General features: G+C 40.0%; 1 protein-coding gene across 1 annotated transcript in view; it reads right to left on the reverse strand.

The window, feature by feature from the left end:
- The window catches only part of GPC6 (glypican 6), a 1,077,089-nt gene that overhangs the window by 99,085 nt on the left and 958,811 nt on the right, over positions 1 to 19,193 (reverse strand). The window contains exon 5 of the mRNA XM_021695926.2: positions 1,405 to 1,535. Coding sequence (XP_021551601.1) covers positions 1,405 to 1,535 — 131 coding nt within the window. The remainder of the gene's footprint in view (positions 1 to 1,404; positions 1,536 to 19,193) is intronic.

Consider the following 19,193-nt stretch of genomic DNA (forward strand, 5'->3'; position numbering starts at 1 on the left):
GTGGTCTCAAACCACTTTTGTCCGAGTGCTTCTTACACCCTCTTCTCTAGGGCTGTTTTGTATATCAGCAAGCTGAGCACCTGGTTACTCGAGCACTGCTGGGATGGTGGCCTCTTAAAACAACATGAATCCATGTCTAGGCAATAGATTTGGGAGGAATAAATGATTGCTATTTTTTCCCAGGAAAGGAAGAAAATAGCTTTTCGTGGAACCCCCAAATGTGCTATTTCCCCAATGGGTGGTGGTAATTTGAGGCATCCTCCTTTACACAGGCTACCCCAAGCTCATTAAAATTCAGAGCTAGGCCTGTAAAACTCTTGGCCTGTCCCTCTCTCAATGAGAGAGAAAGCGAGGCCAGATTCTTTCTTACCCTACTTCCTACCAGTTAACCCCGAAAAGCCCCAAACTGGTTTGATTCAGACTCAGCCGTGGAAACCTAGTCTGATTCCATGGCTCTCCTTCTGCTGTAACTCCCCCCCTGCCTTCACACATCCCCTCCTCCTTGATTATATCTGAAATCTCTTTCACAAAGGATTTTAAAAATCGAAGAGAGCTAAGCATGCATCTCTCTGCCTGACATATTTTTGTGTGAATGACTTTCAATTAAAATACAATCACTCAGTCACCAACCAGGTTTAAAGGACTGATACAGATTTGGTTAGTGTGTCATGACAGGGAGACCACTAAAAAGAACATAAGGGCTTTGTGCAGTTATCCTGGCAGGCAAAAGGGGCAATGAAGAACAGCCTGGAGATCCTTGGCAAACTTCTCAATTTTGTCTAAGGCAGGTCCTGTTTATCTTTAACTGAGTGGGGGACAAATAAAACTGGGGAACCTGGTATTTGTGTTCTGCACCTGCAATCTCAGAAGCTCTGTCTCATGATTTATGAAAATGTACTTTTCTTCTTTTAATGTGTGCTTGACTTCATACAAAGGAGCATTTTTCCCTGAATATTCATTAATGAAGGTTACGCCATAGTCTTAAAAAAGAAAGTCAGATGAAATGTTCAATTATTTACGATTGAACATATAGGACATTTGCTGGTTTGCACAGCTGAAGATATAATTAGAACTTCCTAGAGAGAGAATGGGTTGAGGGTGTGCAGAAATTTCAAACATATAAGAAAGAAAATTTCCCCCAAATTGCTCACAAATGTGAGGGATTAGTCAATCTACCTGGGGCTCTCTGAAATTCCATGATTGAGTAGCTGAGAACGAAAAGATTGCTTCCTTTCTCAATGCCATTTTGTTGGACATTTTTAATGAAGTAGCAAATTTGCAGCTCAATAGGAAAAGCTCTCCGACAATGTATTAGAATTTATAATCCCAGCCGACATTTCTAGTTACTTCATTTTTAGATTACTGCACTTCCCTTACTCGTAGAAATATGACTAATGCAAATACCTTTGCAGACACCTGCATGCTGTTTTCCTGCATGTTCATAATGGCTTCGGAGATCTTGACATCTATTGGGTCCATGACAGACTCAATGTTGAATGGTCCTTCCAGTCGCTCTGCCACCAAGAGCATCGCATCTGTTAAAATACAGGAGCACGATTTATATGAGGACGGAGGGTTCCAGGTTGTTAACCTGTGTTTAAACAGTTCCAACACAACTGGCTGAAAAATAACCATTCACTCAAAATTTTTATTTGCTTTTATATAATCTGAAATGGGATGGATGACTAAATATCAAAGCAGTATTTCATTTTATTTCAAGATTTAAAATCATTTTGCATATATAAAACCAGGCCTAAACGTGAGAAAATTAGTTCATGTTAAGATTGTTGAGTGTCTCTAACTATCCCATGTGAAGTTAAACCGAAAGAACAAAAATAAAAACAAAACAATATTAGGGCGAGGATAGGCTACATTTCAAAAATGGAGTCTAGTCTCTTTTCTTCTGGAGGGTGAGGAAAATTGAGAACATTGGAGAAGAAGTGCTAACGTGTGGATTTGGGTGCACAAATGTGGAGACCCTACACAAACCTATTTATGATAGGTGGAGCACTTCTAGATTTCCCAAGAACATACCTTTCCCTACTTTGTGCCCTTCCGTTTTATCCCTTCGGCTTCCTTTGGGGATAGAGACACGTCTCTTACTTGCTTTTATATATTGAAAGCTTATTATGGTACCTATCACATTGGAAGCACTCAAAAAATGTTTGTGACATGAAATTGTTCTGAATTGAGCTGAAGTCTTGCTTGGGAAGCTTTGGTTTTCTGGAGGAGATGGTCATAGTGATATGATGGCAGGAGCTCTGCCTGAGGAGCTGGTAGTGCTGAGTTCTCGTCCTTGCTCCATCACTAAGTAACAGGATGCCTGTGGGGAAAAACCTCTGAGCTTATCTGGCCTCAGACTGGTGAGGTGTATAAAAGGGACTGCTGATGAGAAGTCTCTCAGCGTCTATGGCGAGGGGCATGTGCCCATTCCTGTGCCACTGAAAACTGGCTCACTTTTGTCTTTAGTACTCAGGGCACAGTTGGTAACCTGCTTCCATTAGGATTGTCAAATAGAACTTTCTGTGATGATGATAACGGGGCTATTGAAACTTAAAATGTGGCTAGTATGACTGAAGAATTAAACTGTTAATAAATTGGTTAGCTTTTAATTAATTTAAATATAATTTTAAAAAAGATTTTATTTATTTATTTGAGAGAGAGAGAGAGAGCACCAGAGAGAGACCACGAGCAGACGGGAGGGGCAGAGGCAGAAGCAGATTCCCCGCTAACAGGGAACCTGATGCGGGACTCGATCCCAGGACGGATCATGACCTGAGCAGAAGGCAGATGCTTAACTGACTGAGCTGCCCAGGAGCCCTAATTTAAATATAATTTTAAATATTTACTTGAGACTAGTGGCTGCCATATTAGACAGAGCAGCCTAGACTTTTAACATATAGATTCCAATCTTAGATTTCAAATTTTTCAATTGTTAAAGCTCTTGGGAGCCAATCGTAAAACACTTCCTTCTTTCACAATAATACATGTTTATTATCAAACACTTACAAAATACAGAAAAAAAAACCAACAACAAAGGAGAGAAATACACCCATAATGCCACTTCCCAGAATAACACCCAGAATAGTTTGTATATGCCTTGCTTTTTTTCTTCAATGCATAAATATTTTAAGCATGCAACTGGAAATATACCATCCATATATCATATAATTTGCTTTCTAAATATATTATTAATGTTAAATGCTTTTTATAGTAGTTATTTTATAGTATTAGTATGAAGAAACCAAACTTTATTTTTATTACATATCCAACTATGCATGCTCAATCAAAGTCCAACATCAAAATCTTTTCAGGGTTATAAGTAGTTATGAATTAGGCAGATTAGAAACCTTTTAAGAGAGACGAATACTTGTAAGAAGGATACAGTACTCTCTGGGAAGCAAAGATTCACATTTCTAAAGAGCACTAGGTTTTGTGAACAACATCAGCTTTAACACTACCCACTGGCTTCTGTACCAGATCCCAGAACTGAGTCTCTGCTCTACCCCTCGTGTAAGGCCCCCAGAGTGAATGCGTTCAGGGAGGTCCCTTATTCCACATGTATCCCCACCCCCGGTACTCTGTCCCATAGAATTCTTACCATGGGAAAGATTTTGAGTGTGAACAGACTCACAAAGAACCCCTAACAACAAATTTTCTGATTTTTTTCCTTAGATAATACAGACTTATCTGTGTACATCACAGCAGGATCTTATAACTAAAGTAACGATTTCTCTGCATCTTACTGACCTAATTATCTGACAGTGTGGAGGGAGGATGCACATTATGGGGTTGTAGTATTTTGATATTAAAGATGTTTTTCCCTTGAAGGTTTTTAAAAGGTGCCTAATTATTGTCTGAGAGCTGATCTATTTCTTTTATGTTTCGATATGTGTTTTGTATGTTTATTAAAAATAATCCCCTTTACCGTTAGACTTCACAACAGGTTTTTTGATGACAATTAATTATGATGAATGAACAAGTTTCTCTAGATGGGTGCATTCTGCTAGAAGAATAAAAAACCTTGTACAGGAAAAAGAATTGGCCCAATGGAGTTATTCAACAAATGCACTTAAAGAAACCGAAACTATGGGATCCTTAACTTTGTGTTTTACATACGTATTTGTATAAATCATAATACAAAGAGTACTGGTCTGTTGCGGTATATTGATCCGACATGAATGGGCTGACTTAAGGCAGTGATACCTTTGGCTCTCTGGGAAGTCTGAGAACCACTGTGCTCTAGGTAGTAAGGACAAGTGTTTGCACTGGATGCTAAGGACTTACTGTAGTGTCACAATTTGAAATTATGGGGTCCTATCATAAAGCAGGTAGGTTTCTCTTTGGTGATTTCAGTCTTTTTGTTCCTGGCTCTTTCCCCACCATAGTGCTGGCCTGTTAGGTTTTTGGGTTTGCAAACGCATCTCCTCTTTTTAGACTCTAATCACGGTAAAAGTGCTCAGGGCGAGCCTCTCCAGATCACTTGCCTATGTGGCCTTGGAAAAAGGCAGTCTGATTGATGATCCTGCATATTAAACATAACCAAATGGTCACATTTACTCAAATTGCTTGCTCCTGTATTTCCATTCTTTTTTTCTTCTTTTTTAAAGATTATTTATTTATATATTTGAGAGAGAGAAAGAGAGAGGGGCAGAGAGAGAAAGAGAAGCAGACTCCCTGCTGAGCAGGGAGCGCGATGTGATGCTCTATCCCAGGACCCCAGGATCACGACCTGAGTGGAAGGCAGGCGCTTAACCTACTGAGCCACCCAGGCACCCCATGTATTTCCATTCTTTATCTCAATTCATTTACTTTGTTATAAAAGCTAATTTAAGATGATACATTTTTGATGTAGGTAGATACCTATTTATTTTTCTTTTAATTTAGATCAGCTGTCAGAATATGCTACTTTAAGCTGTTATGTGGTTTAGGCTATTACTAATTTTATATATATATGTAAATAATATATATATACACACACATTAGTTTATATATAATGTATACTAGTTTATATATATATTATATATTATTTATATATAAATTAGTGATCATTTTTCAATATATATGTATCAAATCATTATGTTGTACACCTTATAAATATATATATAAACTAGTATATATATACATACACTAATTATATACACATAATTACTTTACTAAGTAAATTAAATTCTCCTTTGAAGACTCAAAAGCCAATGTGGATTGGCTCAAAACCTCAGAATCATCATTAAGAGTAGTAATGTGCATATAGTTAAAGATACTGTGTTCTACACCTAAAAATTTGTTAAGAGGGTAGATTTTATGTTATAATAATAATGGAAAAGAGCAGTAATGGTTATTGTGCTCATCGACCACAGAAGTGGAGAAAAGGCAACACTTTTACACTGATGGTGGGGACACAAATTGGTGCAGCCACTATGGAGAACAGTATGGAGGTTCCTCAAAAGATTAAAAATAGGCCTAGCATATGATCCAGCAATCCCATTTCTGGGAAACCAAATCACCATCTTGAAATATATCTGCATCCCCATGTTCACTGCAGTATTATTTATAATAGCCAGGACACAGAAACAAATGAACTGCCCATCAACAGATGCATGGATAAAGATGTGAGATATACATATCATTCAGCCATAGAAAAGAAAGAAATTCTGCCATTTGTGACAACATGGATGGACCTTGAGGGCATTACATTAAGTGAAATAAGTCATACAGAGAAAGGCAAATACTATATGATCTCAGTTATATGTGGAATCTAAAAAAACCTGAACTCATAGATACAGAGAACAGATTGATGGTTGCCAGAGGCAGGGATTAGGAGGTAAGGGAAATGGGTGAAGGAGGTCAAAAGGTACAAATTTCAGTTAATAAGTCCTCAGGATGTAATGTACAGCATGGTGACTGTAGTTAACAATATTGTTTCACACAGCTGAAATTTCCTAAGAGAGGAGAGCTTAAAAGTGCTCATCACGAGGAAAAAAATGTGTTAACTATGTGTCATAATGGATGTTAACTGGACTTATTGTGGTGATCATTTTTCAATATATGTATATATGTATCAAATCATTATGTTGTACACCCTTGGACTAATACAGTCAATTACACATCAATTATATCTCAATAAAAACGAAAACAAAACAAAAACATGTTCCTTAAGATACAATCACCTCTCTGCCCAGTTCCCCTTTTGTTCTAAATATCCACGACAGGACTCCCCAGGGCCACAAAAGGAAAAGCAGCTCTTCAGAAAATGCTTCTAGTATTTTGCATTTCCACTATAAAGGAGCAGGCTTACAGCTCCCGTCTTTGGCAGTCTAGTTTAGATACATTATGGTAGGAGAACGTGGCAGTGAGACCAGAGCTGTTCAGTCCTGGGACACCGTGTAGGCCTGGAAGCGAATGGCCAGTCTCCCTGGACTCGAGACCTCAGATGGTAAGAGCGTCCGCATAGCCCACTGAGCAGCCAAGAGCATCCCTGCCTGACTGGTTAGCCTCCCACCGGCTGGGCAAGGTTGTCATCAGTTAAGCTCTCCAGGTCAGGAAACCCTTCCCTCTTCTTTGGGCCTGAAGGAAGCCATCCCTCTCTCTCCTCCCAATACCTTTATGACACCAAGGCAATAGTTGGTAAGTTTCTCTGCAATCAGTTAAGTCACAACACAGCCATAACTTACCCCAGAGGCTGCCATCCTACTCTGTCTTAATTATCTCCGTGCCTTTTATATTTTGAAATATTTGGAACATTATTTTTAACTGTGCTCTTGGAGCTGTTATCTATGGCCAATTAAGCCAGGACAGTCCTAGCATGTCCGCTAATGATCAGCTGATCCTTCTGCACATATTTCCTGTACCGTCATAGTTTTGTATCTCTTTAAACAGAGGGCTGTTGTCTCCCTCCAGCAGTACATATAACATCTGTTTCTAAGTGGAGATGAAGTTTAGATGAGTTAGAAGTAACTGGTATCACAGTACAAGGTTCTGAGGCACGAGATGCGGTGACTGTGTTAGGACAGGGGGCGTGTGTCGCAGCTCAGCCAGAAGGTGTGCGTCCAAAGGTGAGGCGCCGGGCTGCAGGCAAAGCTGCACCTTTGAGCCAAGGCATTTTGCTCAAGTTAAGCACAGACTTTCCTATTAAGAGTGAGGAGACCTGACTCTGGTTAGATGGAGTCAGGTGCTTGTGTTTCCATCTAGGACCCTCCATTAAATGCCAGAGACATAATGGATGCCACGGAGTCCCATTCTGTTCATCATGACCACGTCTCCCTAATAGCAGTGGTACAAGGAAGCAAATCAGATAGTGCCTGGGAAGTTGTTAGCACAATGCCTGGCACACAATTCGCTCTCCACTAAGGTTAGCTAATCCAAGGCCCTACCTCTGGGCAGAAGTGGAAAAGAGAGGACCCACTTGCAGGAAATTTTGGTGGAAGTGTTGACAGCAATTGATGCGAGGAGTAAGAGAGTACAGGCCCATGGCTGACTTTAAGCTGACAGCTGGTGCTCTTTTGTAGGCTAAATCAATGTCTTGATAATAGCTGCCTTGTGATGGATGAGTTCATTACTGAGAGATACAAGACTGTATCTTTTCTCAGGATGTGTCCCTCTGCCAATGAATGATGACTAGCAAGTCTTTGATGTCCTTCCTATTGAGAGGTGGGTTTTATGCCCCATCCCCTTGAATCTGGGTGGGCTCTGTCACTGCTGTCACTGCCAGTTTCCAGACAGGTACTGAAGAGACTAGAACTTCCACTTTTGATTTCTCGTGAAACTCTGCTTGGAGCTCCCCATGCCGGACTGGTTATGTGTGGGGCACTACAGGTGACAGTCTTAGTTGGGCCCAGATTTCCAGCCATCCTTGCTGCTGCAGACAGAATGTTTGTGTCCACCCAAAATTCACATGTTGAAACCTAATCCCCAAAGTGATGCTACTTGAGGGGGGCCTTTGGGAAGTAATTAGGGCATGAGAACTCCCTGGCCCCTTCCGTCATGTGAGGACACAGCTAGAAGATGGCTGTGTACGGAAGGAAGCAGGCTTACACCAGACACCAAATCTCCTGGTGCCTTGACCTAGGACTTTTCAGCCTCCAGAACTGTGAGAAATACACGTTTGCTGTTTAAACCATGCAACCTCTGGTATTTTTGTTAGAGCAGGCCCTGTGGGGCTAGGACACCTGCAGTGGTGCCAGACATATGAGTGAGGTAGTCTAGGACCTTCCAGACCCATCTCCCAGTGGATTACCATCTAGTGACCCCAGTCAACACCATTGTGGGGGTGGGCAGAAGAATCAGCCAGCTGAATCTTACTTGAATTACCGACCTACTGCCCTGTGATTTGTAATAATACGGTTGTCATTTTAAGCTATTAAATTTGGGGACCATTAATTTTGTAGCAATAGGAAACCAGGGCAGCCAAATATTTACACTATTTATAAAATATTCAGATGTTTTTCCAATATTTGTTTGACAGGACCTAAATATTCAGAATTCTAGTCTATTAACATTTGACAAATTTAACATTTATGATATAACCCTAGTTTACAGGTACAAAAATGGTCAAGAAAAATAAAATGTTGCCCTCAAGGGAACATACAAAAAGAATTTGCTCTAAGTCTGCAAAGCACTATGGTACACGAGACACATACCAGCTAGCCTCAGACTAGGATACATGATTCCCTTGGGATGTGAGCATGAGAGAGATAGAGAGCAGGTTTGGAAAAAGGCAAATATTCTGATTTTTTTTCTAAGTATTTGACTTTGTGAAGAGCAAAAGCTCTGACACAGGAGCTAGACATTATCTCTGATCTCTGGATGGCACTGGATTAAAAATTATCTTGCCGCAGGGACTGCTGAATGTTTATGTTCCTCTAAGATGGAAATATTAAGTAGGATTTCCTATGATCAGATATATATTTTTAATTTATTTCTGGGAAACGGAGATATAAGGAAATGATCTTACTGAGGGCTACTGATTTTAACCTAGAAGGGAATGATTTTCAATGTGTTTTACAGGAGACAAGAGAAAGTCTTCCTTTTTAAATGAGGTGTTATCAGCCCTTTCCTAAATAACGATGGAGTAGAAATGATCTTGAAAATTCAGTTGAGGGGATTTGGGGGAAACAGGTGAGGGTGGTCAAAAAGTAGAGACTTCCAGTTACAAGATGATGAGATCTGGGGATCTCACATGCAGCATGGCAACTCTGGCTAAAAATACTTACTGTATTGAATACTAGAAAGGTGCTAAGACAGTAGATCTTGAAAATTCTCATCACATACACAAAAAGGGTAACTATGTGAGGCCATGTAAATGACCTTATTGTGATAATCATTTTTTCATATATATGTGTTATCAAATCAACATGTTGTACACCTTAAGCTCACACAGTGTTATATGTCAGGTGTACTTCAAAAAAGCTAAAAAAAAAAAAGAAAGCTAAGAAAACAGATCAAAATAAGCTCAATTTGATCTAATCAGTATTTGTGACTTGCTAAGGACTATCACTGTATCACTATGGAGTCTTGGGTGGGAGGGGGAAGGTATGGAAGCCTGCATGCTGGTCACATTCATGGCATGTAGGATCTTTCTGAAGGGACAAATGTGAAACACACGAACATTAAAACAATTTTTTTTGAACACTAAAACCATTTTTTCTCCTTTTGAGAGAAATCTGAATTAAGATAAAACATTCATTTCAAAGTTCTCATTAAATCATTTAAGTTTGTCCTAATAGTTGGCTTTTTGAAAAATGAAATCTATAAGCACAATCTACTTTATTGTTTCATCAGAATTCCATAGCGACCAACTTTGGTTTTTCTTTTATTTTTTTAATATTTTATTTAGTTATTTGACAGAGAGAGACACAGCAAGAGAGGGAACACAAGCAGGGGGAGTGGGAGAGGGAGAAGCAGGCTTCCCACTGAGCAGGGAGCCTGATGCGGGGCTCGATCCCAGGACCCTGAGATCATGACCTGAGCCGAAGGCAGACACTTAACAACTGAGCCACCCAGGCGCCCTGCTAGAACTGTCTTTAAAAATGCACATCAGATGAGGTCACTGCCTTCTGCTAAAGGTTGTCAGTGCCTTCAGGAGAAAGTCAGAACCTCTTAGCCAGGCTAAGAAAAGCCCACCTAGCAGCCTTGTCTACTACCTCCCCTGGTGGTCCTGCACCCTGCACGGGGACCCTCCCCCCCCAGAATTCCATCAGAGCTCTGAACGTGACATTGATGTTGTCACCAAGGTCCCACACACAGGCAATCCATCCTGAAATCCAATGGCGGACAGGTTATCCTATATGCCGCCTTGTTCTCATGTTACCTGCTGAAGAACTTCCAAAGGTTCAAGTCTGAAAAGAGACTCATAATCACAGACTCCATCCCTTGCTTCAAATTCATTCCTCACTACTCAACATGTCCTGTGGTTTCCTGCTATTACAAATAATGCCACAGTGAGTATCCTTGCACAAAATTCATATAATGCATGTGCAAATAAGTCTGTTGATTAAGTCCTAGAAGTTCAACTGCTAGGTCGAAGATATTTTGGCATTTAAAGTTTTGATAGTGCCAAAGTTCTCTCTGTAAAGGCTGTACCTATTTTACATTCCCGATGGCAATACACGACAGCGTCTGATTCTCTAGGTCTCAAACTTTTAGATGTTGTTAAGATCAAACAGTTGGATGTTTACCAATCTGATAGGGTGAGAAATTGGCACCTCAGTGTGGTTTTGACTTGAATTTCCCTCATTTGAAGGAAGGTTGCACATCCTTGAATATGCTTAGATACCATTTCTATTGCTTTTTCCCTTCATAATCTTTGTTCACGCATTTTTCTGTTGGGTTGTTAACTCATATTGATATAAGGAAATGTCTTTTGCCAAAAAAAAAAAAAATACAGTAAAGACACCAGCCCTTTGGTGACATGAAGTACCATTTTCCCTCACTAGTTGCTATTTATCTTTTGACTTAGTTCATGGTTTTCTGCTCTGCAGAAATTTTAAGTTTTTGATAGTCCAATTTATAATTCATTTGTCTAGGTTTTCTTGGTCTAGTGTCATATTATGCAAGCTTTCTCCTTTCCAAGTTCACCTCTCTGAACCTAATCTACTTCCACTCACATTTTTGTTTACTAGCTTCCTTGCTGTTCTGTGAACGTAGGCCAGGCGCTCTCCTGTCTCAGGGCCTGTGAGTTTATGGTTTGTTCTTTCTTCTTTGAATACGCCCTCCCAAATATCTGCATATCTTATTTTCTGCTGGTCTCCACCCAATGCCATCTCTTAGAAAAACCTTCTCTAAAGACCCTACAAACTCCCAGACACTCTTATCTGATTGCTGTATTCTCTCTTTCTCTCCCTCTCTCTCTCTCTCTTTTTTTAAAAGATTTATTTATTTGTCAGAGAGAGAGAGAGCACACAAGCAGGGTGAGCAGCAGGCAGAGAGAGAAGCAGGCTCCCCGCTGAGCAAAGAGCCCGACGCAGGACTCGATCCCAGGACCCCGGGATCATGACCTGAGCCGAAGGCAGACGACGCTTAACCGACTGAGTCACCCAGGCGTCCCTGATTGCTGTATTCTTGACAGCACTTAATACTTGCTGAATTATTACGTTTATATTTGCTCTGGTCCCTATTTCTCCCACTATTTTGTAATCCTCAAGAGGGCATGTCTTTCATCTTTGTTGTTCCCTTCTGTTGTCCCAAACCCCAGAACAAGAGTGGGATCCAAACAGTTGTGAAATGAACATTTATTAAATAAATTATTGGAACAATTTAAAAAAATCTCTCTGTATTTTCTTCCCGAAACTTAAAAGCTAAGTTACTCTCCTCCTCCCTGCCTGAAAACTGCGCCTGTCTATTCCCCTGTTATGTGCACCATCACAAATGCCTGCAAAACTTTATTAGTGCTGGCCTGCAGGATAAATAGCCCCTTGGTGGCTTTTGATGTGTTATAAGGTAGATGAAGAGTTTCTGTGGGAATTTAGAATCTTATTGTACTTTTTTATTAGGTAGAAATAACTTTTTAGATCTTTTAGCTTGAAATTGAAAAGTATGGCTGGTTTTCTTTCTATCAGAGGTCATTTCTAGGTTAATCTAAAAAAAAAAAAATGCTGTTGACATATCTGGCTTTACCAAACAAGGTAATTCCTGTTGTTTCTCAAGAGTCCAAGTTTGCCATTAACTTTCAAAACAATCTCTGTGATAAATGTCATATTTGTTTCTTCCCTATAATTTGAGCACATTCACTAAGTACCAAATTAATGATCTTTTTTTTTAAATTTTGCCAAGCCTGTACAGTGTTTACATAAAAATATATATATACAAAACAGACCATGATAGAAGTCAGATCTAGCCACAGAAATCAGTACCACAAAGTGAGGTAAATAATAGAAAATGGAAATGAGCCAATTAAATGCAGTTTAAAATAGTGCACAGATATTTGATACAAAAATAAAACAGGGACAGCCACCCAGAATAATTACAGTAACTAAAGAACTTAAGCCAAATAAAAGAGAATTTAATGAAGATAACTGTTTACTTTGAAACCAAATCCAGGAAGAGGAGGAGAGAACAAATATACAAACTGATTTAATTCTGAAACCAGTGCAAACAAAGAGGTTTATTTTGCTTCTACACTGTAAAAGGAAATGCAAATTGTGGGAGAAATAATTCCCCAGCACTCCCAGTGCAGTACAGAAATTGGAATCTCCAGGACTCATTTTCTGATGTTGGTTTCTTGTTAGTAGAATGATACATTGCATTTCATAAAAATGTAATATATTCATGCCAGCATCATCTCAATGCTATATTATATCTTCGAGATGTTTAGTTATATCACAAGTCAGAAAGAGTGGGCCTTGTAAATCATGAATTTGATGGACATCAAAGTGTATACTACCAACCATAATCCTTTATTTAAATTTTTATTGCTGGGGCGCCTGGGTGGCTCAGATGGTTAAATGTCTGCCTTTGGCTTAGGTCTTGATCCCAGGATCCTGCATTGGGCTCCTGGCTCAGTGGGGAACCTGTTTCTGCCTCTCCCCCTGCTCATACTCTCTCTCTCTCTCTGTATCTCTCTGTCTCAAATGAATAAATAAAATCTTAAAAAAAATTATTGCTGATTCTTCATATGAATAATTTTTTATGTCATTTGTAGCTAGGAATGTCCAAATAACTCACATCAACCTAACCGTCTTTGCCTTGATGATGAATTACAGGATTAAGGGGCATAGAATTTTTTAAGATCTTTCTCACTGAAGAACTATCTTTACCTTTATGTTGTTGGTGCCTCCACAGGGTTTTGGTATCTAGTAGATTGATTTGGGCGAACCAGTTGGTTTTATAGTTTAGGAAACAAGAACCCAAAGAAGAAAAACAGCATTCTTTGGGCCAAAACCTTTGTTCTTTCTCCCTCTATCCAATATACTGGGCATTGAAATTGCTCACATAGCATTGATGTGCTTACCTACTATTTTGTTATTCACTAAATTACAAGCGCTTCACTTTTAAAGAGAATATTGAAAAAGAAACCATACGTGATAAAGATAGAGCATTTCTGTCCTAAGATTTTTCTCCTTCTTTCTTTGTTGCAATTAAGCTTTTCTTTAAGCCTCCCTCAGGGACTGTGTTCTTTCAATGTGGGCACCATGACCCTGCATTGTCCTTGACAAACATAAAAAGCACTCATAGAGAGTCGTAGGCTCTGTGACCCCCGGCAAATTACTTCACTGTTGTGATCCTTGGTGTCCTCTGTTATCATGGGAGCTCCTCCTATGTCACTGTGGGAATTAGATGTAACACTGGGCCCACAGCATAATACATTTTTATTCTTATATTATGATTATCATATCTTTATGGAGACGCAAGTCCTTTCGTTTCCCAACAAAATTAATACTAAAGGTTTGAGTTCACCATCATCCATGAAGTCATAAACCCTTTTACTGAAAGAGGACAATACCTGATCTGATCCTTTTATTTTACAGAGAAGGTCACTGAGTCCCAGGGGCACGAGGGATCTAGTGATTGGGCTGGGCACAATGGCAAGGCTGTTCTTTCAACAAGCTCTTTCTACTCCATCATACTGATTCCTTCTGTACAACCAGCCAACCTATCATTAAGAAACACAACGAGCAAAAGCATTTCGATGTCAATAAACTAAAAAAGTCCAAACTTTTTGCCAGTATATTGCAGTTAAAGCAATTCTCCTATTTTTCCCTCCTTTGCCCTAAAAGTTAATAAAGCAAATAACCCCAGAGACCATTTGTTCCTGTAGCACAAGGGCTTGCAACCTACATGGAATGAATCGCAAACCTCTCCCAGAACCAATAAAAAATAAATAAATGAAAAGTCAGGTGTGTTGTCAGAATTCCCTGCTGGGTCTGAACAGAGTGATTAGTGAGTGATTCAGCAAGCAATGGGAGCCCTTCTCTCCTACTCGTGTGTGTACTGGTATTATTAAAAAATATATATATTTTTATTATTTTGTTGCTCAGTGCCATGTGAACCAAAAGGAAAATGAAAAAAAAAGAGCAGTCTGCCCTGTATCATGGGTCACTAGACCTAAAGAAAAAAGCTGGATTGTTTAGGAAAAGAAAAAAAACAAACAAACCCATTTTGGGAGGTGATGACTTCATCTCTTCTCATCTCTGATCTGCCCCGTGAAATGGCAAGATAACTTTTTATTATTTCTTCTGTCTTTACATCTTGTTTCAAGTTATCTTCAACATATGCTCCACGGTGAAGATAAAGATCATTTTCTAACCTGGTGGGGAAGGGGAAAAAGGGGGGAGAGAGAAAGAGAGAGGGACAGGGAGGGGGAAGGAGAGGGAGAGAGAAGGAGAGAGAGGGGAAGAGAGTGAGAAAGAGAGGGAGAGAGGGAAAGGGAGAGAGAGAGGGAGAGAGAAGGAGAGAAAGAGAGAGAGAGAAGAAAGTCCATGATAGAGAAGGAGTGGGTATTTAGGCAGCATTTTCAATGAGCCTGGGCCTGGTACTATTCTAAGAGCTTTAGGGCAGAGAGCTTCATTTTATTTTTACAACAATACCGTGCTGTAGGAAGTACTATTATTTCCTTTAATGGTTGTGGAGGCTAAGACCCTAGAGGTCAAAGAGCTTGCCCCAGGTCTCATGGCTCGTGGGTGGTTAGGGTAGGTGCTGTTCTGAGTAGGCCAGAACTAACATCAAGGAATTGCTTGAACTTGTCACGCTAGCCAAGGAGACCTGCTTGAGTCTCAGGTAGGTGGGCCAGAGCGTGTATGTGTGCAGTTAAGAAGGGTGAGGCAGGGGAGTCACGGGCTACACCAAGGGCATCAACACCACGCTACTCTGGCTCTGCTTCTTCATGAGGCTGTGTCAAGCAGACAAGTGCTCTTGGGGACTTCAGGCAGATGCTCTTGTAGTCAAGCTGGGTACACACTTTCTCTTTCTGGGCCTTCTCTTATTAGTGTTTGGGGTGCAGGTTTTTCTAGAACTTATCACTGAAACGTAATCTCATTGATTAGGAGAGTGCAGTGGTTTTTCTGTTCTCAGAACATGCATATCACTGGGGAAGGACTATTTGACATCAGCCATAAAATTAAAGGTAACTTCCCTTATTTAGTTTTCAGAAAGATGTAACTATTTTCTTATTAGATTTCTTTTTATGCTGAAGCACCTATTAGCTGAACTGGAGGGAAAGTTTTTAGGCAGTACTCAGTCCCTTTTTATCATAAATCTACCCTGGATGTCAACTCTCTCCTAACCAGGGAGTGGATATCCAACTGCACACTGGGCATTTCCACTGAATTCCAGTGTCTGTTTATGTATGTTTGTTATATAAAATTTGGGAAAAAGAAGAGAATAAAAATCCTCTACTATCTACAAAGACAGAGATAACTATGGATAATATTTTTGGTACTTCTTTCCCAGTGTTATTCTAATATGAATAGTATTGGGGTTAGGCTAAATGCAGTTTCCCCCTTTCACTTTCAATTCAATAGCACATAGCTAGATATCTCCCACTATATCCAAGAAAACAATGCTTTTAGTGACTGCACCATATTTTATGTCTTCAGTGCATTCTAAATTTCTCTAACCATTCTATCATAGTTGGTTTTGTGGGTTCTTATTCAATTTTGCATTGCTATAAAATAAATAATTCCTACATCTGATTTGTACCTATTTCTTCTGATTACCATCTTAAGAAAGATTTCTTTAAATTGACAGCTATTTATTCATTTAAGAAGTAAGTAGAACAGGGGCGCCTGGGGGGCTCAGTCAGTTAAGCGGCGGACTCTTGATTTCATCTCAGGTCATGATCTCAGGGTCGTGGGATCGAGCCCACATTCGGCTCTGTGCTCAGCGAGGACTCTGCTTGCGATTCTCTCTCTCCTTTTCCCTCTGCCTCTGACCCCGCTCTCTCTCTCTCGCAAATAAATAAATCTTAAAAAAAAAAAGAGGTAGAACAAACATACATTTCTTCTGATAAATACAAAAGGCTCAGACTTTATTTATATTATTTTTTTCTTAAGATTTTATTTATTTATTTGACAGAGAGAAAGACAGCGAGAGAGGGAACACAAGCAGGGGGAATGGGAGAGGGAGAAGCAGGCTTCCGGCGGAGCAGGGAGCCCGATGCGGGACTCGATCCCAGGACCCTGGGATCATGACCTGAGCCGAAGGCAGACGCTCAACGACTGAGCCACCCAGGTGCCCCAAAGCTCATACTTTAATAAGGAGAAGTATTCTTAATGTAGAGAGCTAAATGAAGGTAAGAGAAATAGCTCTGATTCTACCATTTCATAGACCTCCTACATTTAAAAGGCAGACATTTACGATGATACTGTATTTTTAAATTTAAAAATTTCGAATTAAAGGAATTGTTTGTTTTCCCTTGCGATTGTAAAGGGGCTTAAATGCATAAAAAGGCGATATAGGTTCCAGTGCTCCCCCACGACCTACAAGTGTGACACTGAGGTTATTCATTCCCACTGTAAAGTTAAATGTTTCCGCTCGTAGGTATCTCATGGGCATTCTAGTTCCAAAACCATATGGACCTACTGCTCTAGGACATCTTGGAAGGAGCATCCTGGAACATCTGGATCATTTTCAGCAACTGCACCATTTTCAGCACCTGCATATGCGCAGTTGGCAGATAAACCAAAGAGCAAGGGGGCGGGGCCACTGGTCTAGGAGTTTGACCCAAGGAGCGGGCAAGAGCAGACAGAGGTGTTCGGTCAGCGTCAGAGTGAAGGGCACAGGTGGCACAGAGGAAAAAAAGCTACGGGGATGCAGATAAAATGCAGCCCATGGAAGCAAGCACAAGCCGTCCATGTTGGCAGGATGTAGAAGGAATGGAGAGCTGTGTGCCCTGTTGCAGAAAGACTTGGCTTTGACTTTTAGCTCCATTCTTAAGAACTTTTCCTCTCAAAATAATGGTAAAGGAAAGAAAACTGGGTATAAAAAGGTAGAACTTAAAAAAAAGAACAAAAACAACAACAGTTGGAATCCACCAGTGACTTCTGAAAAGCCAGTCAGAGGAACATGGATCAGAGGTCCCAAATCCAACTTGAAACTGCAATGCAAGGGAAGCAGGACTTTGAAATTTGGGGGCAGTATTAACAAGCTGTGTGAATGGTCCCGTTAGATGATTGCGGACTCTGGAGTAGATGGGAGTGAAAGATTTAGGTATGGATGCAAAGAGGATCAGCCGGTTGCCACTGACTCAGACTGGAAGGCAAACAGGTAGTTCAGCTGTTGCCCGGCCATCAGATAACACTTACTTCCTATGTTCCCACAGGTGGTACATGCAGTATCTCATTTAATCCTTGGATTCTCAGAGGTAGATGCTGTACTTAGCCCCATTTTATAGAAAATCAACTTAATGAAGCCAGAGTTTCCATATTGAGAATGGAGCTGGATGCCGACCTAGATCAATGAGACTCCAACTTCTAGGCTTGTAACCATTACTCTCTGTGCTTCTAAGCATTTAAAAAGATTTAAAAATATATACATACTCAAAAGTCAATGTGAATGTCCCAGAAATGCTTGCAGAATTAATCAAAACATTACAATAATTTGCAAAATTTGAGAGATGCTCCTCAGTGAGGTCAGTCTTTGTTATCTTGGTCACATAAAGCATCCAATGTCAAAGACCTTGATGTTTTCCTGGAAAATTCTCTCTTATTTTCTTTAAGTATCTATGTAAGCTTTAAGATAAAAAGACAGAGACAATGTAGCCTTGCTTACGAGAGAAATAGAAAAAAATTCAGGATGAGTATCTACTATTCGTTGATAGAGTCCACACTCCAAAAATTGGTATACAGTGCCTTCCCATTTATATCCTTATCAAGGTAGAGAGACATGTGCCCGAGTTGTTTCTGCTAACACACCTGAATTAACCGTAAGACACCTCTGGATGTTTATAAATCAATAATACCACTGTTTTTTAAAAGCAAACATGTATCTTGAAAACAGGCTCAGAGATCTTTCTAAGGAAGGGAACACTAATTTGAGGCCACCAAAAGACAATGAATAGGTGATTTTAAAGAAAAAGCAAGGTGATGTATTCTAGAAACAAATGGGTGATCTGTCTATGCATATTTAGTGTGTTGCTTGCTATGCTTTTCAAAAATGTGGCTATCTTTGAAATGTTGTCTGCAATCATATTCAATAAGTTTGCACAAAGTCTTTTCCTCCAAAGTCTATGAGGCTCTGATTTCTGTAGTTAGGACATATTTGCCTACCCTAAGAACCTCTTGGAGCTATCATTTAGAATTTAGCCCGGCAGGTGTGGGGGACATGGGGTGGCTGGGTGATAGACATTGGCGAGGGTATATGCTATGGTGAGCGCTATGAATTGTATAAGTCTGTTGAATCACAGACCTGTACCTCTGTGATTCAAATAATACAGTATATGTTAAAAAAAAAAGAAGAAGATAGCAGGAAGGGAAAAATGAAGGGGGGGAAATTGGAGGGGGAGAAAAACCATGAGAGACTATGGACTCCGAGAAACAAACTGAGGGTTCTAGAGGGGAGAGGGGTGGGGGGATGGGTTAGCCTGGTAATGGGAATTAAAGAGGGCACGTATTGAATGGAGCACTGGGTGTTATACGCAAACAATGAATCACGGAACACTACATCAAAAACTAATGATGTAATGTATGGTGACTAACATAACATAATAATAATAAAAAAGTCACAGACATTTTGATATCACATTATAGTTTCAGACATCTCTA

Source organism: Neomonachus schauinslandi, chromosome 3 (genome assembly GCF_002201575.2).
Source record: "Neomonachus schauinslandi chromosome 3, ASM220157v2, whole genome shotgun sequence".
In the NCBI taxonomy this organism is placed as follows: Eukaryota; Metazoa; Chordata; class Mammalia; order Carnivora; family Phocidae; genus Neomonachus; species Neomonachus schauinslandi.